The following is a 27453-nucleotide window of genomic DNA, read 5'->3' as shown; positions in this document are numbered from 1 at the left end:
GTCAAGATGGCGCAGCACGCCTTTTCGGGCAACCTGGACCGCATAGTCCAGAACCTGCGTTCAAAGTGAGCTCTGTGAAGCACAGCAATTGCGACGGACAGCTGACAAGCCAAGACATGACGATACGCGACAGAGGGCAGCTAACGACCTCCGATCGCAGGTCGAACAGGCGCATCGAGGTGAGGACCGACGCGAAGCACCCCGCCCAAGCTGTGGGAAACTGATGTCGTGCAGAACTCGCGCCCAACGTCTTCACCACATACAACAACGAAGTATACACAAAGATTTCGAGCCTCATCGTCACAGGTAGCGACTCGAACGAACGCATCGGCGGAATCCACGCGCTCAACGCCCTGATCGACTTCCGCGGCGACGATGCGGGCCAGAAGACGACGCGGTTTGCCTCGTACCTGAGGGCGGTAATGCGGGGTCAGGACATCACAGCCATGGTGGTAGCAGCCAAGGCCCTGGGACGACTCGCAAAGCCCGGCGGTACGCTCACGGCGGAGCTGGTCGAGGCAGAGGTCAAGGGCGCCCTCGAGTGGCTGCAGCTGGAGCGTCTGGAGAATCGGCGCTTCGCTGCTGTCCTCATCCTGCGGGAACTGGCCAAGAACTCCCCTACCCTCATGTACCAGTGGATTGCGCAGATCTTCGAGGTCATCTGGGTTGCCCTGCGAGACCCCAAGGTCCTCATACGAGAGAGCGCCGCCGAGGCCATCAGCGCGTGTTTCGAGATCATTTCCCCCCGCGACTCACAGATGCGACAGCTATGGTTCGGCAAAGTCTACGACGAGATCCTACGCGGCTTTACCATCAACACGAACGAGGCCATCCACGGCTCGCTCCTCACCATGAAGGAGCTACTCGACAAGAGCGCCATGTTCATGAACGACCAGAAGTACAAGGAGACGGTTGAGCAGGTACTCAAGTACCGGGAACACCGCGACGCGCTGGTACGGAGAGAGGTGGTACTCATTATACCCATTCTCGCTGGTTATTCACCGACCGAGTTTGCGACCAAGTACTTACACCAGTGCATGCTACATCTCCAGGGTCTGATCAGGAAAGATCGCGACAGGGACAAGGCATTCGTGGCTATTGGGCAGATCGCAAACGCGGTCGGAGTTGCCATCACACCATATTTGGAGGGCATCTTAGGCTTCGTACAGGAAGGTCTTATCGCAAAGGCGCGAAACAAGGCCGCCATCAACGAAGCACCAATATTTCAGTGTCTCAGTATGGTTGCCGCAGCGGTTGGTCAGGCACTTACCAAGTCTGTTGAGCGGCTGCTGGACCCCATCTTCTCTTGCGGGTTGAGCGACTCACTCTTCCAGGCCCTTGTGGACATGGCGCACTACGTACCGCCATCACGTCCCATGATCCAGGACAAACTGTTAGATCTCCTCAGCCAGATCCTTGCCGGACGACACTTCCTACCCCTTGGCAGCCCGTTCCAAGTTTCACAACCTCCACAGATCTGGACACGCGACCACAAGGATCCTCAAATCATCGCAGCACGAGAAGCTGAGATCGCGCTGGCACTGCATACGCTCGGTAGTTTCGACTTTACAGGCCACGTCCTCAACGAATTCGTTCGTGATGTCGCTATTCGATATGTAGAAGCGGATAGCTCTGAGATCCGGAAGCGTGCCGCCCTCACATGCTGTCAGCTCTTCGTCAAGGACCCGATTGTTCACCAGACTAGTACCCACGCGACCAAGGTCGTTGGCGACATTATCGAAAAGCTCCTGACAGTAGGTGTCGGCGATGTGGATGCGGAAATCCGATGGGACGTCTTGATGGCGCTGGACGCACGTTTCGACCGTCATCTCGGAAAGGCAGACAACGTCCGCACGCTGTTCCTCGCTCTCAACGACGAGATATTCGCTATCCGAGAAGCTGCAATGTCCATCATCGGTCGCCTGACAGCTGTCAATCCCGCTTATGTATTCCCATCGTTACGCAAGGTCCTCCTACAATTGTTGACTGAGGTCAACTATGCCAACAGCCCACGCAGTAAAGAAGAGAGCGCCAAGTTGATCAGTAGTTTGGTCGGCGCTGCGGACAGTCTCATCAAGCCACTGATAGATCCCATCGTCGAGGTCCTTCTACCCAAGTGCAAAGACACTAATCCCGAGGTTGCTTCAACCACGCTCAAAGCTATTGGCGACCTTGCAACAGTTGGCGGTGAGGGTATGATCAAGTACATCAAGGATCTCATGCCAGTTATCCTGGACTTCATGCAAGATCAGACATCGGATGCTAAACGCTTTTCGGCTCTAAAAGCTCTGGGGCAACTAGCGACAAATGCCGGATACGTAATCGAACCATACAGAGACTACCCAGAACTGATGAACATTTTGATGAGTATCGTCAAGACGGAACCAGAAGGTGAACTCAGGAGGGAGACTGTTAGGCTTATGGGTACCCTTGGAGCCCTGGATCCGGACGAGTACCAGAAGATCATGGAGCAGTCGCCAGACAAACATCTCATCATGGAAGCGCAAGCCATCACCGACGTCTCGCTCATCATGCAAGGCACGACTCCGTCAAATGAAGAATACTACCCGACAATCGTTATCAGCACGCTTATGGGACTGCTTAAGGATCCGTCCCTTGTACAGTACCATACTGCCATCGTCGAGGCTGTCATGAACATCTACGCGACGATGGGTTTGAAGTGCGTCCCATTCCTGAGCCAAGTCGTACCTGGCTTCCTCCACGTCATCCGTTCGACGCCTGCTGGACGCTCCGAAGGTTATTTCAACCAGCTTAGCCAGCTTGTTCGAATCGTACGTCAGCACATTCGGCCCTACCTGCCTAGCATTCTTGCAACCATCAAAGAGTACTGGAGTAGCAGTCCGCAGCTGCAAGCTACCATTCTCTCTCTGATTGAGGCTATCGCCCGCTCACTGGAAGGCGAGTTTAAGGTCTACCTGGCCGATGTTCTACCACTCATGCTCAGCGTCCTTGATTCTGATAACACCAGCAAGCGACTGCCTTCAGAGCGAGTGCTGCACGCCTTCTTGATCTTCGGCGCAAGTGCGGAAGAATACATGCATCTGATCATCCCAGTGATGGTGAACATGTTTGACAAGCCAGGTCAACCGTTAGCGATCCGAAAACATGCCATCGAAACACTAGGACGGTTATCGAAGCAAGTCAACGTTTCCGAATTCGCTGCGCGCATCGTGCATCCCCTCTGCCGAGTGCTTTCTGGCAGTGAACCATCCTTGAAGCAGACTGCTCTCGAGACGCTCTGCGCACTTATCTTCCAACTTGGTCCAGACTACATTCATTTCGTACCCACAGTCAATAAGATCCTCATCGCGCACAAAGTTCCTCATGAGAACTATGGACGTATTGTGTCAAAGCTACAGAAGGGCGAGCCTTTGCCTCAAGATCTGAGCCCGGATGAGCGATATGGCGAAGACGACGAAGACTTGAATACTGCAGAGATCTCTTCTAAGAAGTTGGCCGTCAACCAGCAGCATCTCAAGCAAGCCTGGGAAGCTTCTAACAAAACTACCAAGGAAGATTGGATTGAATGGATGCGAAGATTTAGTGTCGAGCTCCTTAGGGAGTCACCACAGCAGGCTCTACGCGCCTGCACACCCCTTGGTAGTGTGTACAACCCGATCGCACGTACCTTGTTCAACTCGGCGTTCGTCTCGTGTTGGACTGAGCTGTATGATCAGTACCAGGAAGAGCTTGTTCGATCTATCGAGACTGCTCTTACATCACCGAACATCCCACCTGAGATTCTACAAGTTTTGCTTAATTTGGCAGAGTTTATGGAACACGATGACAAAGCTCTACCGATCGATGTGCGGATACTAGGTATGTACGCTGGAAAGTGCCATGCTTTCGCCAAAGCGCTGCATTACAAGGAGCTCGAGTTCAACGCGGAGCAGAATTCCAGCGCTGTGGAAGCTCTCATCAGTATCAACAACCAGCTGCAGCAAACCGATGCTGCGTTCGGTATCTTGCGCAAGGCGCAGAACTACGCCGACGTTGAGTTGAAAGAGACCTGGTTCGAGAAGTTGCAGAAGTGGGACGAAGCACTTGCTGCTTATCAGAGGCGTGAGCTTGAAGAACCCGATTCTTTCGATGTTACCATGGGCAAGATGCGCTGCTTGCACGCTTTGGGTGAATGGGACCTGCTCTCTAGCTTATCGAAGGAGAAGTGGGCCAATGCAACGCAGGAGTATCGTAAGGCGATAGCACCGCTCGCTGCGACGGCCGCTTGGGGTCTGGGCAAGTTCGCAGATATGGACAACTACCTTGGTGTCATGAAGGAACAATCTCCTGATCGCGCGTTCTTCGCCTCTATTCTCAACATCCACAACAACCGCTTTGAGATCGCTGTTGACGAAATCGCCAAGGCCAGGAAGGGTCTCGATACCGAGTTGAGTTCGCTCCTAGGGGAGTCATACCAGCGCGCCTATCTCCCAATGATTCGTGTGCAGATGCTGGCAGAGCTTGAAGAGATCATGCAGTACAAGCAGAACGACGGCAATCTTGAGAAGCAAAGGAGCATGCGCAAGACCTGGATGAAGCGGCTTAGGGGGCTGCAACCAAACCCCGAGGTCTGGCAACGCATGATCAAGGTGCGACAACTTGTCATCTCACCAAAAGAAGGCACCGATATGTGGATCAAGTACACCAACCTTTGCCGTAAAAGCAACAGGATGAACCTTGCAAACAAGGCGCTACAAAAGCTGCTGGACATCGAGAGCACTGGCGATAGCACTGTGGTTGAGTTCGTACGCAACAACGCTCACGAGATCTCTCATCCAGTCGCATACACAACCTACAAGTACATGTGGGCCGACCAAAACTACAAACAAGAGGCTCTCGATAGTATGAAGGACTTCACCGGCCGACTCTCCGAGGATCTCGCAATGCGAACTCGGGCTGCAGCCAACCCAATGATGGCGCAGAACGGAATGAACGGTATGTCCAATGGCCAGCACATGTTTACCAACATGAATCCCTTCGCTGCCACGAATGGACACAATGGAGTCAATGGCATGAATGGCTCAAGCATGTTAAACGGATCAAACCTAGGTGTCTCGCCTACCGAATTGGCTGAGAGTCATCGTCTGCTCGCCAAGTGCTACCTCAAGCAGGGTGACTGGCAGCAAGAGCTTCAAGATGGCGAGTGGGAACACGAGTTCGTCCACGAGATCTTAGCAGCTTATGCAGCTGCTACACGCTACAACAAAGACTGGTATAAGGCCTGGCACGCTTGGGCTCTGGCCAACTTCGAGGTCATCAATTCGATTACATCCAAGTCCGACAGGGAGGCAACTGAAGTGCCTAATAACATCATCCACGATCACGTCATCCCGGCTATCCAGGGCTTCTTCAAGTCAATCGCACTGTCTTCAACTAGTTCGCTGCAAGACACACTCAGGTTGCTTACCTTGTGGTTCAGTTATGGTGGTAGGGAGGGAGTCAATCGCACAATCACCGAGGGCACGAAGTCGGTACCCATTGATACATGGCTTGAGGTCATTCCACAATTGCTTGCTAGGATCAACCAGCCCAACGCCGTGGTCAGGCAATCGATTCATCAGCTACTCATCGAAGTCGGCAAAGCACATCCACAGGCTTTGGTTTTCCCATTGACTGTCTCGATGAAATCAGACGTTTCGCGACGACAGCGATCCGCTAAGGAGCTTATGGAAGCTATGCGCGAACACTCGCCAAAACTGGTCGAACAAGCCGATCTTGTCAGTCATGAACTTATCCGTATTGCCGTACTCTGGCACGAGCAATGGCATGAGGGTCTCGAGGAAGCCAGTAGGCTCTACTTCGGCGATCATAATATCGATGGCATGTTTGCCACACTCGCGCCACTCCACGCAATGCTCGACAAGGGTCCGGAGACTTTACGGGAGATTTCTTTCATCCAGTCTTTCGGTCGCGAACTCCAAGAAGCCCGTGATTGGTGCAACACATTCAGGACTTCTGGTGAAATTGGCGACCTCAACCAGGCATGGGACCTCTACTACCAGGTGTTCCGCAAGATCGCTCGCCAACTGCCGTCCTTGATGACGCTTGAGTTGCAATATGTCTCACCGAAACTCAAGGATGCGCACGACTTGGAGCTTGCTGTGCCTGGAACGTACCAAGTCGGCAAGCAGGTTATCCGGATCATCTCGTTCGACCCGGTTGCATCTGTAATCCAGTCCAAGCAGCGACCCAGGAAGTTGGAGATGCGCGGAAGCGATGGCAAGGCGCATACCCATATCCTCAAGGGCCACGAGGATATTCGTCAAGATGAACGTGTCATGCAACTCTTCGGTCTCTGCAATACCCTGCTTTCCAACGATGTGGAGTCACGAAAGCGACATCTTAACATCCAACGCTATGCCGCGGTTCCACTTAGTACACAGTCCGGTTTACTTGGGTTTGTCCCTAACAGCGACACGCTCCATGTGCTCATCCGAGAGTATCGGGATAGTAGAAAGATTCTTCTCAACATCGAGCACCGTATCATGTTGCAAATGGCGCCCGACTATGACTGTCTCACACTTATGCAGAAGGTCGAAGTCTTTGGCTACGCGCTCGACAACACTACAGGTCAAGATCTATACCGTGTCCTGTGGCTCAAGTCTAAATCCTCGGAAGCCTGGCTTGATCGTCGTACAAACTACACGCGTTCACTTGCCGTCATGTCCATGGTCGGTTACATCCTGGGTCTCGGCGATCGCCACCCTAGTAACTTGATGCTGGATCGCGTCACTGGCAAGATCATCCACATTGATTTTGGAGACTGCTTCGAAGTGGCCATGCATCGGGAAAAGTACCCCGAACGCGTACCATTCCGATTGACGCGCATGTTGACGTATGCCATGGAAGTCAGTAATATTGAGGGTAGCTACCGGACGACTTGCGAGCACGTCATGCGGGTGTTGAGGAGTAACAAGGAGAGTGTCATGGCTGTGCTTGAAGCTGTAAGTTCTTTCTTCTTCCTATATGCATATTTCTTTACTAACATAACACTACAGTTCATCCACGACCCCCTCCTAACCTGGCGCCTAAACCACCGCGACACCTCCCCCGTCGAACCCAACTACCCCTCCGAGCGTCGCCAATCAATCATGGTCGGCGACCCCAACAACCCCAATGGCAACGACCCCCACCAAATGCCCAGCATCGTCGGTCGACCCCGCCATCGCTCTTCCGTCGCTCCTCCCCAGAACAACGACGTCGATGCCAAGGAAGTGCAGAATGCAAGGGCACTACAGGTCCTGTCCCGTGTCAAAGAGAAGTTGACAGGTAAAGACTTTGGCAAGGGCGAGGAATTGAGGACGGAGATGCAGGTCGATAGGCTGATCAAGGAGGCGACAAACTTGGAAAACTTGTGTCAGCATTACATTGGTTGGTGTAGTTTCTGGTAGGCGGCTTGCCATACCCTATCAGTCTAAGCGAACGATTGTTTAGTGGGTGGGTGCATGAGTGGCATTAGCCTGATGGAGTTTTGGGACATGTGCTTTTCATGAGCGAGTTTCGTGTATTAGTATGACTTGTTCATTTCACTGAGCGGCATTGCAGTGGTGCTTTTGGTGTTGGGGAGAGTAGCAAAACGGCTTGTAGTGGGTGGTGAGCCTGCTGCTATAATGATGATATTACTGATTTTATGAAGCTATCTCAATGTGATCGTGCGTATACTTTGATCATGTCATCTGGGTTTCTCGATTGAGTTTACTGCTGCATACGAGATATCTCACGACATTGTCTCTTGTAAGAAGAACAATCCTGTAGGATTCAGAATATTGGGTTTCGTGCTATCCGAAGTTGGCAGGCATCGTGGTTCGTGATACGAAGTTGTGAAGATCAGTATTCCAAAAAAGAAAAGCATGCACATGTCAGCTATGACGCGTACAGAATAGTTTCTTTTCTCTTGCCGTGCTTGCCAGTACCCAGGCGGAACGTCGGCAGACGGTGAAGAGTATTTTACCAGCTATATGGTAACGGTGTTCCAGACTAATGTCTGATGGGGGCAGTTTGGTAGAGAAAGGTACCGGTTATTCCCCGTAGAGATGCAACGCAGATTTTTCGGGTTTTCGGGCAAACCGCTTTATGCGGCGGATGAAGTTGCACAGAGAAAGAGTATCGCATGGTTCGAATCGCATACGCCAAAGACAGCCAATTGCTTGAAGACCAACACCACCATAGGACGTCAGTCACCGCGATCGAATCCGAGGCCACCAATACGGTAGTCTACCAACAGATGTCGAAGCCAAGACGCGGATGATGGATATGTCGAAGATACACCCATACGTCATAGCGTTGGGTCGAGAAGAACCAAGTGGGTCAAGGGTCTCCGGGTTCTCTTTTGTGATCGAAGATGCCGTTCGTGCCAGATCTAATCCGCGCACATGACAAGATGAGCGTGTCGTGATGTACTCATCACCCGTATTAACCGCAGCAGTTGCGATAGCCTACGCGGAAAATATGATCATGTAGCAATGCTGGCGTAGCGCGTGTGGGCCTTGAGTGGTTTGCTCGTGTGCTTGGTTACCGTGCGCAGACAATATCGCGTACATCAACATTGGAACATAGGAAGTTGAGTTGGATCGGGCCTGCACATGTCCTTGTATTGGGCTGTTAGTGTTTTGAATAGACGTTGGGTATCTAGATACGGCCTGGTTCTCGGCCGTGCTGGCCCTGTCTTACTGTACTGACAGAATCTCCGAGAGTCCACAAGCAGTTCGCTCGCTATCACGAAGATGCTATTCCCGCCAGTGATGGGAGCGACATGGATGTGGACCCTTGTTACGCGATCAAAGACGGTGACGGTAACCTGCAGATAGCAGTCTGAAACTCGAGGGTTGGCTCTTGGATTATGTTCCGAGTTCCCGCTAAGCAGAGGTATTTCAAGGGGGCCGGCTAGATAGCCGAGATGGTGTGGCCGCTATGGCCATGACTACGCAACTTTGCTGGCTTCTGGTTTGTTGCGACTGGAAGTGCGGCAGATCGACGGGGTGGGGGCTGGTCAAAAACTGTTGTAGCGGTGCTTGAATGGGAAGGCGTGCAGATACATAGGGTTGGGTATCGCCGAAGTTTTGTTTCAGGTCTTCACTTGAGGTTTCTCTACAGTCTTCTCTTTCTGTTTCGCGTCAAAACAAAGGCTCCGATTAGCTCTGCAGAGGCAACGATAGGACGATAGGAGAGTGACATCATTGGGTCGTTGCTGAACCACAATTTCCAAGACATTCGCTCGCCCCGCGGGCCCGCTTGTACCGCTGCGGCCTGACTTGGCATCATGAGCCGCAACGCTCAGAACCTCCGCTTGCCTACCAATGACAGCTTCCCACCTTTTTCCAACGTTCAACGGCCTGCATCAAGTTCCTCTACCGCCTCAGTGTCGAGTGCAGAGGAGAGGCTGCAATGGCGCAGTCACCCGAATGTCGCGACGCCATTTGCGGATCCGTCATTCCAGAACCCGTTCGATGACCCCAACCTCGCATTGGCATCGCCCCTGAGCCGCGATGAACCTGAAGGCCTTGCAAACGATGTCCAGAAGCAGATTCAGCGGGAAGAGGAGGAAGACGAGTACCATGGGGACGCCAATGAGAGGACCGACACGACTTCCACAGAGAAGACCGATGATTCCGTTCGCCAGAACCCGAGGGCATTGACGGCTGTCACTAGCAGGAGCACAAAACATAGCGCCCGTGGAGCAGACGTGCCGGAGGATAGGAAGACGCTCAGCTTCAAGGAGCGCATACGGCATTTTACCTGGACCTGGTTCTGCCTTACCATGGCTACCGGAGGCATTGCTAATGTTCTGTACACCGTGCCTTTCCGCTTCCACGGCCTTTACGCCCTCGGTTGTATCTTCTTCATCTTCAACATAGTCCTGTTTCTATTCAACGTCGCGATGATCTCTTGCCGATTCTACTTCTACCCACGAACCTTCAAGGCTTCGTTTTTACATCCTACCGAATCGCTGTTCATCCCCGCGGCCATGGTCAGCTTTGGTATCATCTTGATCAATGTCAGTCAATATGGAGTTGACATGGCTGGGGTGGGAGAGTGGTTGGAGCGATGCATGATTGTGTTGTTTTGGATGGACTGCGGCCTTGCTGTTTGCTTCTCGATTGGCATCTACCTGCTCATGTTCGTTTCTCTAATCAATTCTCTGATGAACGCTATGCTAACAATTTTAGGTGGTCAACCACAACTTTCACCATCTCTCAGATGACGCCCATCTGGATCTTCCCAGCATATCCTTTGCTCATCATCGGACCTCATGCCGGTAACCTCGCACCCAAGGTTGAAGATCCAACAATATCACTCACCATCATCTTGACCGGATATGTCATCCAAGGCATTGGCTTCCTTGTGTCGCTCATGATTTACGCTGCCTTCATTTACCGCCTGATGACACAGAAGCTTCCTAAAGAATCTCTCCGCCCGGGTATGTTCATCAGTGTCGGTCCTTCTGGATTCACCATCGCCGGAGTTGTCATGATGGGTCAAGAGCTTCCGAAGACCGTACCCAGCGACTTCATGGGCGAGGGCAATGGCGAGCTCGCTGGCAAGGTCGGCATGATATGCGCAAATTACATGGGCCTCTGGCTCTGGGGTCTAGCACTATGGTTCTTCTTCGTAAGTGTCGGCGCGCATTACTCATGTGCCAGGCGCGGAAAGATGGACTTCGCTATGACATGGTACTCCTTCATCTTCCCTAACACCGCACTCACGACATCGACCTTCGCCATCGCCCGCGCTCTCAACGGCAACAAGCCCATCGAATACATCGGCTGCGCAATGACTATCGCACTCATTTCCATGTGGTTCTTCGTCATCTACATGAACGTTCGCGCTGTCGTCATCCGTCAAATATTGTGGCCAGAGAAGCAAGAGGATAGGACCGAAGGTGGGTGGAAGCAACAAAGTGCGGAAGAACAGCAGAGGAGACAGAGGGAAAGGGAGTTGGCTGATGGTGGGGAGAGTATGAGGGGTAGGGCATGGAGTCGCGCGAGAACATTTACCAGGCGTGAGGGTCAGGGGACAGGTATGCCTACGTTGGAGAGGTCTCAAACTGATGCTGGCGCGCGCAAGAGAGGATGGAGTTTTAGGAGGTAGGAGAAATGAGTTACGCGTATAAAGAAAAGAGGTTACTAGTATTTGTGTAGATTTAGTCGATACCCCTTAGAGCGATGTTTCAATTGGGCGTTAAATTTAGCTTTTGAAGTAGCTACATATTACGCTGAGTATTCACACCATATATTACTGAATCAATTGTTTGCATCCATGCATTCGCTACTGCGTAGTTCTCAGTAATTGCTTCAGGAATGACCTGCGATGCTATTGGATCAGCATATCAAGCTATCCTCCATCCGAGTACTACACGCGGGCTGACCCATCTTAGCTTAGCTAGGTTAGATCCTTGGCGGTCATGATATGCCCAATGTGGTCGCGTGAGCTCGTCGCGTCGTGATGTTGTATGTAATGATCGTCTGTTCCAGCTTGAATGGCCACGTATGTAAATCTCAAACCTATTTGCTTCTTCAGATTACGCATCTATTTCCCGATATGCTGCACATCGAGTTTGGTGCCCATCTCGGAGCCGGCGAGGCTGCAGGAGGACGAGGCAGCACGGTCGGTTCTATGCAAGCCAATCACTCATCCACTGTCGCGTGCATAAAATGACCTTGTTAGGGGACGGACTCAGCCTTCCTTCGCATGTCCCGTCGCAACACACCGCTTTCTCTCCTTCTGAGACATGCCCTTATTTCTATTTTCTTTCTCATCACAACAGATGTGTTGACCGATATTATTGCTACAACCTGTTGCTGTGCGCAAACGAGTCGTTGGAACGAACAGGAAAACTCATCTAGTCTTTGCGCCATGTGGAAGGCGACCGTGGACCGACCCGTGGACCGACACTCATTCGACCCTTACGGCGAGGATTTCTCCTCAGGGTCGATGTACTCTGGCGTCCATCGGAACGTTCTAGCACCTCCGACGATCGTAGCCTCATCTGGGGGAAGCGTTGAACGCCAGCAGGACGCACCGGAAGAACGAGACCGTAGCAACACGGGAGATCCATCTGAAGGTGAAAATCTACTCCATCTCGACCCAGCTACATCACAGCATACTCTTACAAATGGTGAGAATCAGCCTGAAAATACCGAGAAAGACGATGAATGCAGCAATGCACCACAACATCAACATGTTCGAATGCTTGGTCATGGCGGAAGCGCAAGCGTTGAGATGGTCCGCGATATCGATACGGGCTCGGTGTATGCACGGAAGATCACCAGAGTCTACTCTCGCAATGTGCAAGAGGCAAAACGAAAACTTCTCAACGAAGTCGAGATCATGCGGCGCTTAGCTGCACATCACCATGTTGTCCAAGTGCATGCCACTTATATCGAAAGAAGAGAGCTTACAATCATTCTTGACCCGGTTGCTGATGGAGGAGACCTAGCGGGGTTTTTACAAAACTACCGTGACCAAGGCTTTTCCTGGCACAAAGGTTATACCAGCGACGAAAATCTTGTCCAGAATAATATCCTGCGCAAAGCTCCGTACTGTTTAGCTTCAGCCCTAGCCTTCATTCATAAGCAGACCATCCGACACAAAGACATCAAGCCACAGAACATATTAATCCATCGAGGGCACGTTATGTATACAGATTTTGGTTCTTCATACGACTTCGGAGATGCCGGCCGAAGTACAACTACGGGATACCCACAGGGCATGACTAGGCGATACTGTGCACCTGAGGTCATTGAGTGCGGAAGTCGAAATTCAAAATCGGATGTCTTTTCTCTGGGATGTGTATTTGTCGAGATCTATCTGGCCCTGGCGAATGACGCCGAGCACGACCAAATGTATGAAGGACCTTACCATGAAGTTGTGCAGTCTAACCCGGATGGCTTACCGTTGCCTGATATTTACACGCCACCACATCATTGCGTACAGCGTCGACTTCGAATCTCTACGCTGTTTCGAGCAACGACTCCAAAAATGATGTTGAGAAACCCGGACTCGAGATTCTCTGCGTGCGCAGTCGCCGATCTTATCCTTACTGATGAGAATTTCAACAGTCGTTGCGACCTATGTCTAGAATGTTGCAAATCTTCTACTTCAGTTGAAAGTAACAAATTTCTCCGACTGCTACCCGCTACTATCTAGCAAGGTCGCTTGCGCCGCAGTAAGACGGATGTCAACATCCAGACTCCCAAAGCCACAGGCTGGTTTAAAATTCCGCTTTGATACAGGATATTCATTCAAAATCTACATAGCCTTTATCCAATCGCTACAAGATCCATACTGACTGGTCGCCTGTCGGCCTTACTGGGCATGTTCGACACACAGGAGGAATCTGACATTGAACCTCGAATGTCACATAGAGAATTCTTTCTTCAACCTGCCAACTGAACAGCTTGATGATCATTGACTCTAGTTCTAGCACTCTAGATCATCGGCATATCCTCCATACCCGGAAGAGCAGTCAGCCAGCCGTCATGTTCCTCATGCACACGGTTGGGTACAACACATTTGTTGCCATCAGCAGGCTGCTGTGTCTTCAAACTACCGCAGTTGGCACCCATGCAGCCCTTAGCGTCATCCATAGCCTTCTGAAGCGAGTCGTCCTTCCAGCCGAAGACGTAGTCTCCATGTTGTCCATATCCGGTGTTGTCTCCAGTAGAAAGGACGAAAGGCTGCGAGCCATCGGCAGGCCACTCAGCTTTGTTGTTGAACTTGCTAGTGTCCCAGACGATCTACAACGAAGTTAGCTTTTGTGTAATAGTGAGAAAGTCTTGGAACTTACCTCAAGCATGACCTGTGGGATTTTCACGGGGTGTGTTGAGGGGCATGCGCCACCAGTACCAGTACCAGAGAAGAGAGCCGGGCCATTGCTGGGGTATGCAACATGAGACTTGTGATCTGGCGAGTCGAGATTCTTTCCGTCCCAGCATCTAGCGATGGGTCAGTGACATACAATGGTGGGTGCTGCGAGGGATTTCACTTACGTTGGGTAGAGAATGTTGCTGCGTATGCCACCTGGGCAAGGTGTCGTAGGGAAGCCTTCGGTGTCGAGCCTTGATACGTTAGCATGTAGTTGGTTATAATGAAACGTGCATCCTCACTTAGCATCCTGGCAAGGTGCAGCATTGTCGCCACCAAAGTTAGGCGCGTTGTAGCAGCGAAAGCAAGTCTGAGACTTCAAATTCTTGGATTTGCGGTTGGTGGCATCACCCACGAGCATACGGAAGCCCTGTGTGCTGCGTTAGAGATCAGAGTTGCATAAGAATCGATCTTGCTTACGGGCTTGAAGGCTGTGACTTGGCCTTTGCCACCGGAGACGTAGTAAACAACGAAGCCTCCAGTGGTCTTGCCAGTGTACTTGTCATTGAAGAGATCCCTGTATCATATCAGTGCAAAGAACGACTGACCGTTGATTGGAATGATTACCTGTTGGGAATTTGAGGGACACGCTTATAGGTTCCGTTACGTGCCTTGAAGTACACGTTCGCGGTCCAGTAGTTGGAAAGCTGTCATTCACTCCGTCAGGCATTATCCCCACGCATACATCATCCCTCTTGACTTACATCCTCAGAGTACCCGCATGTAGTGCAAGTTGCAAGCTTGGAGATATCGGTTGATTGCATTGTGATGTTGAACGCGTTTCCTCCAACCACCTGATGCATATGTGGTGAAGGAGCTTGGCCAGGGTTTACGAGGGGATCGATCCGATCGATGACATTCTGAGCGCAGCCGAAACGCAACATAGTGAAGCCCTGGCCGCCAAAGCCTTGGGGCATAGCCTGCGCGAGGGCGGCGAAAAAGAGAGTCGAGAGAAGCATGACGACTGAGAAGTTGATTCACTGGAGGATGCAGAGATGGAGAGAAGAAGTACGGAAGGATGCAAGGAAGATGCAATGGCAGATAAAGTACTTTAAGAGATGTTCTATGCGGTGTTCACACGAGCCCGATGCGATCCAGACGTGGAATGTTTGCCATCCATCTCACCTTCGACGTTTGCTATACAACTGCCGACTCCATCTCTACCAAAGGATACATATTGGGGTTACCACAACTTAACCTACTGTGTACGTCCTCGTGGCATTAAGGTAATGTCGGCAGTTGCGGAACTAATTTGCTGATCCCGCATTCGGCTAAAGGCTTGAGATTGCTTGACCAACCCGACCGACGTTTCGCACGACAGGTGGTACCGGAGCACGGGGATCGACGTAGCGTCGTGGGGAAGCTGGGGCATATTGTAAATGAGAAGATGTGGATGGAAATGGGGTCATCAGAAAGGCCAGAGTGATGGAATGAGGCATGAATTGAACTGCACTTCGCGTCCTACTCTACCATTGCCGTCATACGCTGACATACCAGCCTCATGAGTCCAAAAACGAGTAGAGCTAAGCAGGTGCAGGGATTGAGTCTGCAACAGCCTTGATTCCAGCATTCCAGATGTCGCCCATCCGTGAGTAGCCCGCAGCGTTCCTGTCAAACTGATTAGCTGATCGTTTTCTCGTAGACTATTACGCAGGTAGGATTCATTGCTTACGGATGCAAGTTATCGCTCAGCTCGCTGTTTGAGTTGAGTACATTCATATCGACAATCGAAACCTTTGATCCCTTGCTGACTCTGGCAGCAACGATAGCAGGCAATGCATTGTTGAAGGTCTTGATCGTCGCGTTAAGACCAGACTGCTTTGACGGGATAATCTTAGCCACGATAACAACCGCATTCGGAACTGCCTTCAAAACATCATCGATCAAAAGTCCAAGTCGTCTCGGCGCATCAGCATCAGGTTCCGAAGCAGGGTTTCCACGGTTCAGGTCGTTGGTGCCGGCATGGAGCAAGACGACGTTTGGCTTGAATGCCAGACCGCCGGCAACAACACCACGGATCTGTGAGATCGTGTATCCGGGGAAGCCTTGGTTGTCTTTATCGGCCATCGTTCCAGACTGTTGCGTGCCAACGAAGTCGACGGTGTTGCCGGAGGCCTTCAGGTCATTGAGCAGTTGCTGACGATATCCGTTCGTACCAGCGCCATTCATATAACCCCAGGTGATTGAGTCACCTAGAGGCAAGATGCGGAGGTTGGTCGTCTTCCGCGCAGCGAGCGCGTCGCGTGTTTCGTGGGGAAGACCGTTGGCAAAGGACAAGACTACAGCGCATCAGCTGTATGTGTTCATGATACATGTGGCATACTTACAGAATGCGAGGATAGCCAACGGCAAAGCCAACCGGTTCATGATGTTTGACAGCATGATGATCAGGTATCGAGGTCTTGTCGAAAGCGCGAAAGCGACAGAGGTAGGTAGAGCGTCCTTTTCATCTAAACCATCTCGTCAATATACATGCGTCCCCTCCCCCAAAGGGCACACATGTTTCGAATTCCTCCGTCAGTTTGATGAAGCCGAGAAATTAGCTCACCCTAAGTTCCATCAATCTGCGACACATCTTGATGATATGAATTCTCCGTAGGCAAAAGTACGGCTAAGATCTGACAGAAATGACGTCATCCCATCCGGACGATAGGCGACAAGTCGACTTCAGCGCGTGAGAAGCTGCTCCTCAGCATCGTCGAATGGTGTCAATTGGTTTGAGATCTTCCGGACTTCTTTCTACCATTCTTTGGTGCTCTCTTTAGCCTCGGTTGCTTACCTTAATGTTGCGATGTGGAGAGCAATTTGGCCATTGATGTTTGACCCTAAACCTCCCCGCATGCTAACGCCGCTGGGTTTAGCTCAAGTAATCGCGGGATTGTGCACCTGTCAATAACGCCTGGAATTCCTAGCCTCATTATCTCGCACGCCGACCGTGCGCTGCACGCCACAGTATTGAAGCTCCAAAGAGCCATTCCATCTAGCCCATGGTGTACCCAAGGAAGCCATGGAGCTTCCGCCCTTGCAGTACCAGAGCTTGGCCGGGTCCAACCAGATCCGCCTTATCACTATCCTCCATCGCGAGCAAGAGTCGGCGATAGAACTTGAGCTCGAGCAGGTCGACTTAAACTCCGATCACAGATACGAGTGTTTGTCGTATGCGTGGGGACATGATGGTTGTGGCCGATTCATTACGGTCAATGGCTCATCATTCCTGGTCAGCTCTACTTTGTATGTCGCGCTTGAGCATCTCAGGCACAGGTCGCAAGAGTGCAAGCTCTGGATTGATGCCATTTGCATCAATCAGACTGACAATTCTGAGCGGAATAGTCAAGTCGCTATCATGAGGCAAATATACCACAACGCGGCGCGCGTGATAATTTGGATCGGGCCAGCAACAGAATCGAGCGAAAAGGCCATGGCATTCTTGAAGATAATGGCCATTGCTAAGAAAAATGAGGATCGGAATATGCGCAGAAACGGTGTCAGAGTAGCTAGTGATACGAGCTCAGAACTGGGTCCTGGACCGGATCGGTCACCTTGGAGTCTTCCTTCGGCTTCAGATCATAGCGCTGAGCAAGTGGATTTACCAGAAGGGAGCGTGTGTTCGAATTTTGAACCAAACAACAGAGCGATTTCCGGAGACGAGGATTCGGTCAACTCGTATGCCGCTTCGTTGGGTCGCGAAGCTAACAGTAGGCCACTGTCTTTGCGCTCTACCAGAGCCTTGTGTGATGATGGGAACCAATCTAATGATTTTATACGATGGAAAAGGCTGAAAAAATTCCTGAAGTCACTCTGGACGTCACTCAGACGGCAATATTCAGCATATAAGGACGCTCGATGGAGCCGGAAAAGGTGGTCTGAGTTCGTAGACGCACACACTGCCATGGAAGCTACGAAGAATAATTTCACCATCACAGGTTATCCTATACTATATAACATGTTCGGAAATCCTCACGAAGAGTACTTCAAGAAGGAATGGGATTCCCACTGGCAGGCTGTCGATGAACTACTTGCGCGCCCTTGGTGGGGCCGGACATGGATCGTACAGGAGGTATGGTGTGCTTCAAACGCAGTGCTTCACTGTGGTGCTACGAAGCTCAAGTGGAAGAATTTCCAGAAGGCCATGGACTACGCTGAGGGATGGGACGATATGGGGGACCATGTAAAAGGCACGGAAAGGCAGTCGCAATGGGAGACCTTGCGGCGACGGTATACATTAGCGATACATCTTGCTAAAGCCAGAGTCAATGGCAGTACGCTATCGTCACTGCTTTGGAACATCTGGGATCGCGCATCGACGGATCCAAGGGATAAGGTGTTTGCTGTATTGGGTCTGGTTGGTGAAACCAAAGATGGAGATTACACCATGGCACCAGACTATCGCAAGTCAATGGAACAGGTATATCGAGAGATTGCGCGAGAAATCATAATCAAGGAGGGTCGAATGGACATCCTACTTGCGGCAAGCGGTGTCAATGGTAGTGACCAATTGCCATCGTGGGTGCCGGATTGGCGAAGCGAGGCTACCATGGGAAGGCCAATATTGCTGGTCAACCGCAAACTCTTGATGAAACTCGCATACTCTGGATCCATGAACATGGCCATATTAAAAGGGCATGGATACCTTGCGGCTGGCAATTCGGAGGCGTTTGCTCAGTTCAGCGACGACCTGAAGGCACTTACGGTATTGAGTAAGAAGTGGGATAGCATTGTGGAAGTTTGCGATGCAGACATCACTGCGACGAGCAACGATGAGTTCGTGGATCAGATCAGTGAGTTCATTCTTCGATCGAAGTTCATATCTAGCAGGAGACGACGGAGGGAGTTGACCAGAAGAGAGCACGCCACCGATTCTCAAGACACATCCATGCTGATGGCCACACTCACTGGTGGAGGAAGAATATGGTATGATGAGTACGCACCCACCATGCGAAACGTGATGCGGCAACGTCGGCTTTTTATAACAAAGAATGGTCGTGTTGGGATCGGTCCAGTAAATGCTCAGCCTCACGATGTGGTCTTCATCATCTCTGGCTGCAATTTTCCGATAACACTTCGACCACGCGAAGACATGTTCGGCGTCGTTGGCGAAGCCTATAGTAAGTTTCTGAGATAGCGTATCTCGAGAACAGCAGGCTAACATGACATGATGCAGTTCATGGATATATGAACGGTGAAGCCTTGGCTCGTTCATGGTACAAAAGATGGATGCGAGTCTGGAAGAAGATCACATTAGTCTAGGATAAGCAATCTCGGGCTGACCTCAGCTCATTCGGTTTCCCTGTTACATGATCATGCAGCATCCATTCCATCTGTTCCGTTGTTCTACATGAGAGTACCCACCCATATCGTAACCATTACCGTGCAGTCACGCTGTATTCGGAAGTTCACCAAATCGGTATTGCGCCCAGCTCAGACTCACCTCAGGCATCGTCCAGAGCTGTTCACCAGCGCTCTCACCTGCCGCACCAGCAGCGACATACATGGGTAGAATATGGTCGAGCGTTGGATGCGCTTGTCGCCCATCACTGCGCTTCATAAGGTCCAGCAGGTTCTCCTTGCGTTCTTCTGGATTAGAAGTCACGGCATTCTTGAGTGCATCATCGAAGGTGGAGGAGTAACTGCAAGGGATTAGTCAAGTCTCCCAACGGCGATTCAATCAGCTAAACGGTGCACAGATATGACGTACGGCATATTTTTACCCGATCCTCGAGACTTTCGGTAGTCCTGTAGGTTGTGAACTGCCATTCCAGCACCTACGATCAGTATGCCCTCGTCGCGGAGACTCTGAAGCGCCTCGCCCATGCGATAGTGGCGTCCGATATCCTCGTTGTCGAAGAGGGAGACTTGGACGATCGGCACGTTCAGAGGGTTCTTATTGGGATCGAAGGCTGTACTAACACGTTAGAATGGAAACAACCCCATCAATTACAACAAGGTGATCATACCGACAACAAAGCCTGCCCATACCCCATGATCAAGCCCTCGCTTCACCTTCTGCACCTCGATGCCGGCGCCACCCAGCTTCTCGATGACCTTGTTCGCAAGTTCAGGGCTGCCTTTGTTCGGGAATTTGTACTCGTAGTAGTGAGGTGGAAACCCGAAGAAATCATAGATGATATCAGTGTCCTCTGCGGCGTTGATCTGGATACGGTTTGGGCTATCTTGCCAGTGTGCAGAGAAGACGACGATCGCTTTAGGCTTGACTTTGGTCGTAATCTCTTGACCAACCTCGCCCAACTTCGCGTAGGCAGGATGCTGCGTGTTTTCCATAAAGTTGGGTCCACCGATGCTCAGGAAGTAGACTGGCATCCGTGGGGAAGGAGTGTTGGTAGTATTGGACATCTTGAGTATCTTGGGAGGACTTTCTTGGATGGCGATGGGGATTCTGGTAGCAGTTTGGTAGAGGAATGGGATACAGAGGCTCACTACGAGGATGGTCAAGTATGTGGGCGACAGCGCCAAGGGCATGTCTTGCTGGGTGATGCTGAGCTACCAAACGTCGCAGAACAAAGATGATTGGGACTAGGCAATGGACTGACAGTAGAGCAGGGGCATCGCCGAGACTATGATCGAGTGGATATCAGCTGCCAATATCGACGACGTTGGATAACCGGAAAGACGACAATGTTTGCAGGTGAATACACGTGGTTGTTGCAAGCAGCAGCAGCATTCGGGATCGTATGTCATGCCGCTTCCGATATACTCAAAGTTGTCTCTTGCATTCTGTACGGAAGACCGTGTACAAAATGCTAGTCCAACCGCGCGGTCGCTGTAAGGGCTTTCCTGTTTCGGCTAGATGACAGACGTTTGCCTTCTACCCCCGTCACAACCGCGCGGCTTATGTAAGTATCTTCTCGTGCAGCATGCATGATCGCGACACACCCTGCTTGAATCACTGCACGCCTTGATTTTACCCGCTTTACTAGGTCGCGCGGGTTGCAAACTTCTGCCTAATGGGGTGTATTTCTCTCCCGCGCGGCCTGCACTGGGTATCCTATCGGCCCTGCCTGGGCGCCGACTGTTGGCTGCTGCTTGATCTTTCTAGGCTGACCCGCGCGGCTTGTGGGTCTATTACAATAGAGTTTCTGACACTGAAGGCGACTCCAATATTGGTTCGCATCGTGATTTCCGCGCGCGGTTCATCGCACCACTACGGCACCCAGTCTCCCCCGCATTCTGCCGCCCAGCATCTCTTCGACTCGTACGACAGCACGAAGGCACAACCATGCTGAATCCTAGGCAACGTGATAATAGCACAAGCACATTGACTGCAAACGGAAGCCGTCTCTGTTCGCCATGCCTTTGCTTGACTCGCATGTCCCGAGCGCACTTTCCAATTAGTATGATGCTTTCGTTCTGGCTCCAAAAAGAAGGCAGAAGCTGAAGACTCTTCTGATATAAAGACACCACGCGTCGGCTTCTTCACGTACATGTCGCCCATCCCTTCCTTCGTCTCCAAACTCTTCTGTTTCGGAACCAAGTCCAAATCTACCACAAGCACAATCTCAGAACCCTCTCCACAATCATATCCCACTCACGTCAGATACACAAAGATGGCTCCTGTGGTCCTCATCCTCGGCTCTGGTCCTCGCGTTGGTGCATCTGTTGCCCAGGCTTTCAAGGACAGCGGCTACAGCGTCGCTCTTGCGTCCCGTAAAGGCACCAACAGCAAGACCGAAGAAGGATACTTCTCCATTAAAGCCGACTTTGCGTCTCCTTCCAGCCTGCCCGATGTCTTCTCTGCCGTCAAGTCGGAGTTTGGCTCTGCCCCAAGCATCGTCATCTACAACGCTGCCGCCCTGACTCCTCCTTCAGACCCGACCTCTGTCTTATCCGTCTCTGCCGAGGCTGTCACCAAGGACTTGAATATCAATGTTGTCAGCCCGTACGTGGCGGCACAGCAGGCGCTCGCAGCCTGGGAGACACTTCCCGAAGACACTAAGAAGACCTTCATCTACACTGGCAACGCCCAGAACGAACTCATCATCCCCATGCCGCCCATGATGAACTTGGGTGTCGGCAAGGCTGCAAGCGCGTACTGGGTCGGTCTTGCTGACACGCTGTACAAGTCCAAAGGCTACCGGTAATCATCTCAAATACATGCGTGTATGGTCTTGTTCGCTGACATTTCGTGATTCAGATTCTTCTACGCTGATGAACGTCATCCTGATGGCAAGTTCAAGGGTATGGCGCTCGATGGCCCTGCCCATGGCGAGTACTATCCACAGTTGGCGCAGCACCCTGAGGGCGTGCCATGGCAGGCCACTTTCGTGAAGGGTCAGGGATATGCCTCTTTCAAGTGAGAATATCACCGCTCTCTCGACTGGTAAGGGATTGTTTCCTTCGAAGTGAGCAAATCAAAGTACGGAAATCGGACGCAAGGCGTTGCGTAGGTGACGTGGTTGTCGGTCTTGTTCGTCGTTCATTATACTGTTCGTAGTCAGCACAATAATCCACACTACTATCAAACGATCTGAGCATGTGTTATACATGTGTGAGACGAGCTTCTCTGAGTGCCTGTAAATTGTGTTTGTATGTTCGTTGTCAAAAAGGAAGATTAGACATGGCGACCAATCAAGTGGATTCAAGTATGACATCACCTAGACTAGCAACACCAAGTCTCCCTGACTCCTGAAACACGTCGCCAGATCCCTGATTTCCGTATCGCCTGCGCGCCTTTTTGACCACACACTCTCCATGACTTCCAATGCTTTACGAACCGTACCGAACACGCTTGGAGGTTGTAGTGCCTGAACCATTTCCCGCAATTGCGCTTCCTGCTCCGGCGCCGCCAGACAGCCTGCCACGCAGAACGGCCATACCATGGAGCGCAGCAACGCTGGCGGTACAATCTGCTGCGCCAGTAGCTCAATGATCTTTCCAACGTGATACCGCACGTCCAAGCTCGCCGGCTGCCATCCCGACACAACAACAAACAAATACAATAGTGCTGCGTGTGCCCAGACACGGGTCGCGAGGATAGTTTGGCGCGTGGGTGTTCTGCGTTGATGTCCAAAGTCTGAAGCGAACATCTCTAGCAAGCTCAACCCTTCATTGGAAGAGCTTATGGGGCCATTCTCAAGCTGCAAGATATGTTCTTCAACAGAGGCCTTTATGGCTGTGGCGCGCCGGACCAGCTCCATAACGTCAAGGCTTCCTGCGCGATGGGATTGTTGCTTCCATGAATCGAGGGCAGCTATCTCGCCGACATAGAGGAGTGCCCAGTTCTGACACCCTACTGTTTCCTCGAGGTTGATGACGGCTTCGGAGCTACTGGGTGTATAGAGCAGGCTCCGATGATAGCTGTGTAGGCGAGGCTGTTGTTGAAGAATTGTGGCCGCGATGATGTCGTCCAGGATAAGGAGGGCAGAAGAGAAGCGAAATGCTGCTTGTTCTGCGATGGGGGCTTGAAAGATCTCGGCTGGATCGATCAGTGTGGTGGGGTTTAGACGATCCAAGACTGCGTTGAAGCTTGAGCTGGGACATATTGGTGTCATGGCGTCGACGCTCTCAAGAAGCTGCATGAAGAGTGCTAGTGCGGCGTTCAAGTGTGCCTGGCAGTTGTTGAAGCTCAGAACGGCTACTTCAAACCTTTGCACTTGCATAATGCTGGCTAGGATGCGTACCGTACCGTGCAAATGCTCCATCACGCCTGCGTCACTAATCACCTGTAGTGATAATCTCAGTACCTCGAACGCATCTCTTGTCTGCTCGAGAACCTTCCCCCAATTCGCTGCCCCTTGTGCCAACGACAGGAAATAGGAGCTCTGGCATAAAAGTGCCTGCTTCACGACCGGACTGCTGATCATCATCTCCAGGATCCATGTCCGACCACCCTGCAGCAGCGACGGGCGGTAGAAAGGAAACAAGAACGGGAACAGATTTTCGAGATAGAACATGACGAGGATCGCATCCGAACGTCCGATCGCCAAACGCTCTCGTGTCTCCTTGCTCGCGAGCGTGCAATCTGGGCCTCTCTGGCGCAACCTCGCCAACGAATGGGGAGTTGTTCCTGCGCTACCAACTAGCAAGTTGCACGTTGGAGACGCTGAAGCCCTCGGTGTCTGGGTTGGCAGCATGACGCAGTCTCCATTGATGGCAGTTGCGGGCGACACGCGTTCGCTACTACTCGGAAACGGTGCGCTGCGACGACGATGAGCATTCTCTTTGACTTCCAGTTTGAGTGCCTCGGCCATTTCCTCTTGTTTGGCGCCACCGTCCATCCATTCTGGCTTCGCAAGATCGAAGTGACAGGCGATCATGAGAGACGAGCATACGTCACAGATGGGGCGCTTCTCGTCGCATTTTTTGCGGCGGAGGCGGCACGTCCAACAGCCTGTGAAACTGCGGATTGTGTGAATTTCCATAGCCGTGTTCGTATCGCTCCCTCAGGTGTGTTCGTCAACTTGAGCTTCGTGCGATTATCGTCATGAAGCACTTGTTTCGGAGTTAAGAACGAGGTATTAGAGAGCTAGAGGGGAAACTTTCCAGGTCCAGGGCAGTCAGGCGGCAGGTAGCACAAAGAGTGGGGCTGTTCATGCAAGCCAGCTCGCACCATGCATGCCAACAAAACAAGAAAAAAGGGCGCGTGGGATAAGCTTGTAAGCACTAATATATTGAGGGGCAGACAATTGGCTCGTTTCAGGCGAGCTGAGGACTAATCGGTTACGTGCAGGTTGAACTCACTTCATCTTTCAAAGCTTCCGATTAGATGATCAAGGTATCTGAACTACGTGATATGGTGAGATATGACTAGACAAACTCCTACGCAGACATTCGATCTTCTCGAATCTTCTACTGCACGGCAACAACGGAAACACCCTCCTCTGGCAGTGGCACGGCTTCCTTTCCGAAGGTTCCAAACTTGTAATCGGGTACACGGCCGTAGTCCTCCAGGACGGGATTGGACACCTCGATAGCCCACTTACCACGTGAGAGCATGTCGTCACGGAACTCCGTGACAAGCTGCTTCAGATCATCACCTTTGGCAGCGGTATCTCGCACACGGGTAAGGGTCCGTCCGAGCTTCAGCGCATCCGTAAAGGCGCAGACACCGGCCTCACCACGGACTCGAAAACATCAGCAATCGTGCTAGTTGGTGAATTTGTGATGCATACTTACAAGGTGTCATAGAATGAGCTGCATCGCCGATGACGACGACCTTTCCGGCAGGTAGTTGTTCAGCGGTCATTTGTACGCCCTGGAGTTGAAACCCAGGGCTGCTGTATCCTTCGATGGGAACTTTGTCAACAAGCTCTCGGAGGTGATTTGGATACGCCTTCGTCTTCTCACGAGCAAAGGCAGCGAGCTGCTCCTTGGTCGCCCCAACAGTCCAGTTGGGGTTCTCCTCCGTGGTGTTTGGAGCATTCTTGTCAACCCAAAGCAAGATGAAGTAATAGTACCCTGTGTTGCCATCTTCGCTAACCTTGTTCAAGGCACCAAATATAGCACTCTGGTCATCGCTTCCCAGTGTCGAGTTCATGACTATGTATCCCGAGTGCGCTAGTGCGAGCTGGCGCTTGAAGTCGTCACCGCTGAGCGCTACTTCGCCAACCAGAGAGCCGAGTGCCAGTGGCTTCATAATGTCCTGGCCGTGCAATATGTGCTTCCGGACCATGCTTCGCGTTCCCTCAGCACCGACAAGAAAGTCGCCCGTCTCAGAAGTGCCGTCGCTAAAATGTACCGTCACCTTGTCGTCAGCTTCCTCAATCCTCGCTGGTTGTTTGCCGTACTTGACGTCAATCCCCTGGAGTAGCCAGTTCCTAAGCCGCGTCCGGTTGGCGCGTAAGATCTTTCCGCTCTCATCGCTAATGACCCCAGCACGCATTCCAGGCCTAGTGATATCATAAAATACAAACTGGGCTGGAAGATCCAGGGGAAGCAAATGGCTCGTCTGGTCAACGGGGCCTATTTCCTCCGGCATCGACTCCACCAGATCTGCCAGTGCTGGCCCGAAGAGTGAGAGTGCCCAGCCCTGAGTTCGAGCATCGCTGGTTGGGTCGCGCTCAAAGATGGAAAAGGATATGTTGGCTGTCTTGAGTTGGTGTGCGAGCGTAAGCCCGCTCATGCCAGCCCCTACAACGAGAACATGAGGGTACGACTTGGTCGACATAGTCAACAGGTAAACGGTCGTGACAAAAGGCTGGAAAATTGGGAACAAATAAGATGGGGTGAACTTTGAATTGAATATCTGGTAAGCTGTCCGACGTGTCTACGCTGTGCTTTTAACGTACTCAAGCGACTGTTGTCCATGAGTGATATGCTCAAACATCATGAGAGAACGTCTCTAACTACCACGCGCGGCTGAGTACAATTCACCCGACGAGACTATTCCACCCACCCCCGCCCAAACTATTCAGATGACCTCGATATCTGAGTAAACAGCCCATAAAGCCTTTTCAAAGTGGAACGCCTGATCCGATGGATAGATTAGCTTTCCATAACTTGAAGGATGTGCAGGCAAACCATGTTGAAGCTGGGGTTATCCTCAACACGACCCTCCATTTGGGTTGAGTGTTGCATCCAAAGACCGTTGCGAAACACCAGTCATGCAACAGTCAGAGCTGAACGCGAAATGTGTGGATGAATGTTGCCGTCACTCGTGCTCGCTACGCATCTTTAGGGAACCTCGGCCATTGCACTGCTGACACTCGGACTGCGCACCTAGAAAACCCCGAACATTGATTGACTAGCTCGTTTCTTGCACAGCCTGTTCAACTCATACGTCGAGTCTTACCAAGCGAATCTGGTACCAGCGCGATACAATTTACCGCGTTTAGCAGCAAGGTGCCTACATTGCAATGGAAGCGGTGCTGGAAGTCCTCGTACTCCTGGTGTTCGTCAGCCCAGGCCACCCATTCCTGCAGCGTGGGCTACCAACTACCGTATAGTGACAACGCGAGGTTGTCGCGCCGGATCTCGGCCGTTTAGCCGGCCTTATATTGGGTCTGCACATCATGTCGCTGCAGGGTGGGATGTCAGCGACATACCCGCGCGGTTCCTGCACCAGATGCGGGCCGTTGCAGGATCTGCACTTTCGGGCACTACGGCAGTTTCCGTATAGGTCTTACATGTCTTATCTTCTACCCGAGACTCGAGTTACGCATCGTCAAGCAGAAGATGACTGCATGTGGGAGCTGTGTAACTGTTTCCGGAATTCCGCGCCAATCACTGATCTAGCTTGATGATTACATGGACACCAACATGAACGCTGAACCGTCATCGCATTGGCGTACACCTCAGACCACGTCAAACGCAGGAAATCCTTTCGACGCTGACAGCAGCATGATTCCGGAACCACCCGTTCATGTGCTACATGGCGCCATCGAAGAGTCTCATTACGCAAGCGGTGCTTGTTGAAGAAGCGGCTGTTTTGTTGAAGCCTCCTTGAGCTTACGCTCATTCCTACGTTGTAAAATCCGATTGCAACAACAACTGAGCAATCTAACTTCTAGAAACTTAAAAATGCCAACTGCAAGACTCCGGAAGTGGAAAACTTGTTGTTTTCCCCAGCTTCAGCTGCGACTTCTTGCGAAGACAGACCTCTCACCTTCAAATACT

At 51.6% G+C, this 27453-nt stretch overlaps 10 protein-coding genes across 10 annotated transcripts; 5 read left to right on the top strand and 5 right to left on the bottom strand.

Moving 5' to 3' along the window:
- Positions 1-6: 6 nt before the first annotated feature.
- GT037_000319 (arm repeat-containing protein) lies at positions 7-7412 on the top strand (the record flags this gene model as incomplete). Its single annotated transcript, XM_038925366.1, has 4 exons — positions 7-65; positions 115-179; positions 235-6965; positions 7020-7412. The coding sequence occupies 4 exons, from the start codon at positions 7-9 to the stop codon at positions 7410-7412; spliced, it is 7248 nt and encodes a 2415-aa protein (XP_038791222.1).
- Positions 7413-9280: 1868 nt separating this feature from the next.
- On the top strand, positions 9281-11109 carry GT037_000318 (c4-dicarboxylate malic acid transporter; the record flags this gene model as incomplete). Its single annotated transcript, XM_038925365.1, has 2 exons — positions 9281-10137; positions 10188-11109. 2 exons carry the CDS (start codon positions 9281-9283, stop codon positions 11107-11109), a joined length of 1779 nt encoding a protein of 592 aa, XP_038791221.1.
- Positions 11110-11874: 765 nt separating this feature from the next.
- Positions 11875-12764, top strand: GT037_000317 (uncharacterized protein; the record flags this gene model as incomplete). Its single annotated transcript, XM_038925364.1, has 2 exons — positions 11875-12703; positions 12757-12764. The coding sequence occupies 2 exons, from the start codon at positions 11875-11877 to the stop codon at positions 12762-12764; spliced, it is 837 nt and encodes a 278-aa protein (XP_038791220.1).
- A 684-nt stretch (positions 12765-13448) lies between these two features.
- Positions 13449-14843, bottom strand: GT037_000316 (uncharacterized protein; the record flags this gene model as incomplete). The annotated part of the gene is made up of 7 exons (XM_038925363.1): positions 13449-13757; positions 13808-13955; positions 14010-14078; positions 14127-14254; positions 14305-14401; positions 14452-14531; positions 14589-14843. The coding sequence occupies 7 exons, from the start codon at positions 14841-14843 to the stop codon at positions 13449-13451; spliced, it is 1086 nt and encodes a 361-aa protein (XP_038791219.1).
- A 564-nt stretch (positions 14844-15407) lies between these two features.
- On the bottom strand, positions 15408-16266 carry GT037_000315 (sgnh hydrolase; the record flags this gene model as incomplete). Its single annotated transcript, XM_038925362.1, has 3 exons — positions 15408-15492; positions 15557-16163; positions 16212-16266. 3 exons carry the CDS (start codon positions 16264-16266, stop codon positions 15408-15410), a joined length of 747 nt encoding a protein of 248 aa, XP_038791218.1.
- A 625-nt stretch (positions 16267-16891) lies between these two features.
- Positions 16892-19131, top strand: GT037_000314 (uncharacterized protein; the record flags this gene model as incomplete). The annotated part of the gene is made up of 2 exons (XM_038925361.1): positions 16892-18989; positions 19046-19131. 2 exons carry the CDS (start codon positions 16892-16894, stop codon positions 19129-19131), a joined length of 2184 nt encoding a protein of 727 aa, XP_038791217.1.
- A 127-nt stretch (positions 19132-19258) lies between these two features.
- Positions 19259-20361, bottom strand: GT037_000313 (aromatic ring-opening dioxygenase protein; the record flags this gene model as incomplete). Its single annotated transcript, XM_038925360.1, has 3 exons — positions 19259-19511; positions 19580-19781; positions 19839-20361. 3 exons carry the CDS (start codon positions 20359-20361, stop codon positions 19259-19261), a joined length of 978 nt encoding a protein of 325 aa, XP_038791216.1.
- Positions 20362-21446: 1085 nt separating this feature from the next.
- Positions 21447-22196, top strand: GT037_000312 (uncharacterized protein; the record flags this gene model as incomplete). The annotated part of the gene is made up of 2 exons (XM_038925359.1): positions 21447-21976; positions 22034-22196. 2 exons carry the CDS (start codon positions 21447-21449, stop codon positions 22194-22196), a joined length of 693 nt encoding a protein of 230 aa, XP_038791215.1.
- A 297-nt stretch (positions 22197-22493) lies between these two features.
- GT037_000311 (uncharacterized protein) lies at positions 22494-24155 on the bottom strand (the record flags this gene model as incomplete). Its single annotated transcript, XM_038925358.1, has 1 exon — positions 22494-24155. The coding sequence occupies one exon, from the start codon at positions 24153-24155 to the stop codon at positions 22494-22496; it is 1662 nt and encodes a 553-aa protein (XP_038791214.1).
- A 532-nt stretch (positions 24156-24687) lies between these two features.
- On the bottom strand, positions 24688-26005 carry GT037_000310 (uncharacterized protein; the record flags this gene model as incomplete). Its single annotated transcript, XM_038925357.1, has 2 exons — positions 24688-24962; positions 25015-26005. 2 exons carry the CDS (start codon positions 26003-26005, stop codon positions 24688-24690), a joined length of 1266 nt encoding a protein of 421 aa, XP_038791213.1.
- Positions 26006-27453: the final 1448 nt, after the last annotated feature.

This window comes from Alternaria burnsii (assembly GCF_013036055.1).
Source record: "Alternaria burnsii strain CBS107.38 chromosome Unknown 705, whole genome shotgun sequence".
Classification (NCBI taxonomy): domain Eukaryota; kingdom Fungi; phylum Ascomycota; class Dothideomycetes; order Pleosporales; family Pleosporaceae; genus Alternaria; species Alternaria burnsii.
This window is presented reverse-complemented; position numbering and strand designations above follow the sequence as displayed.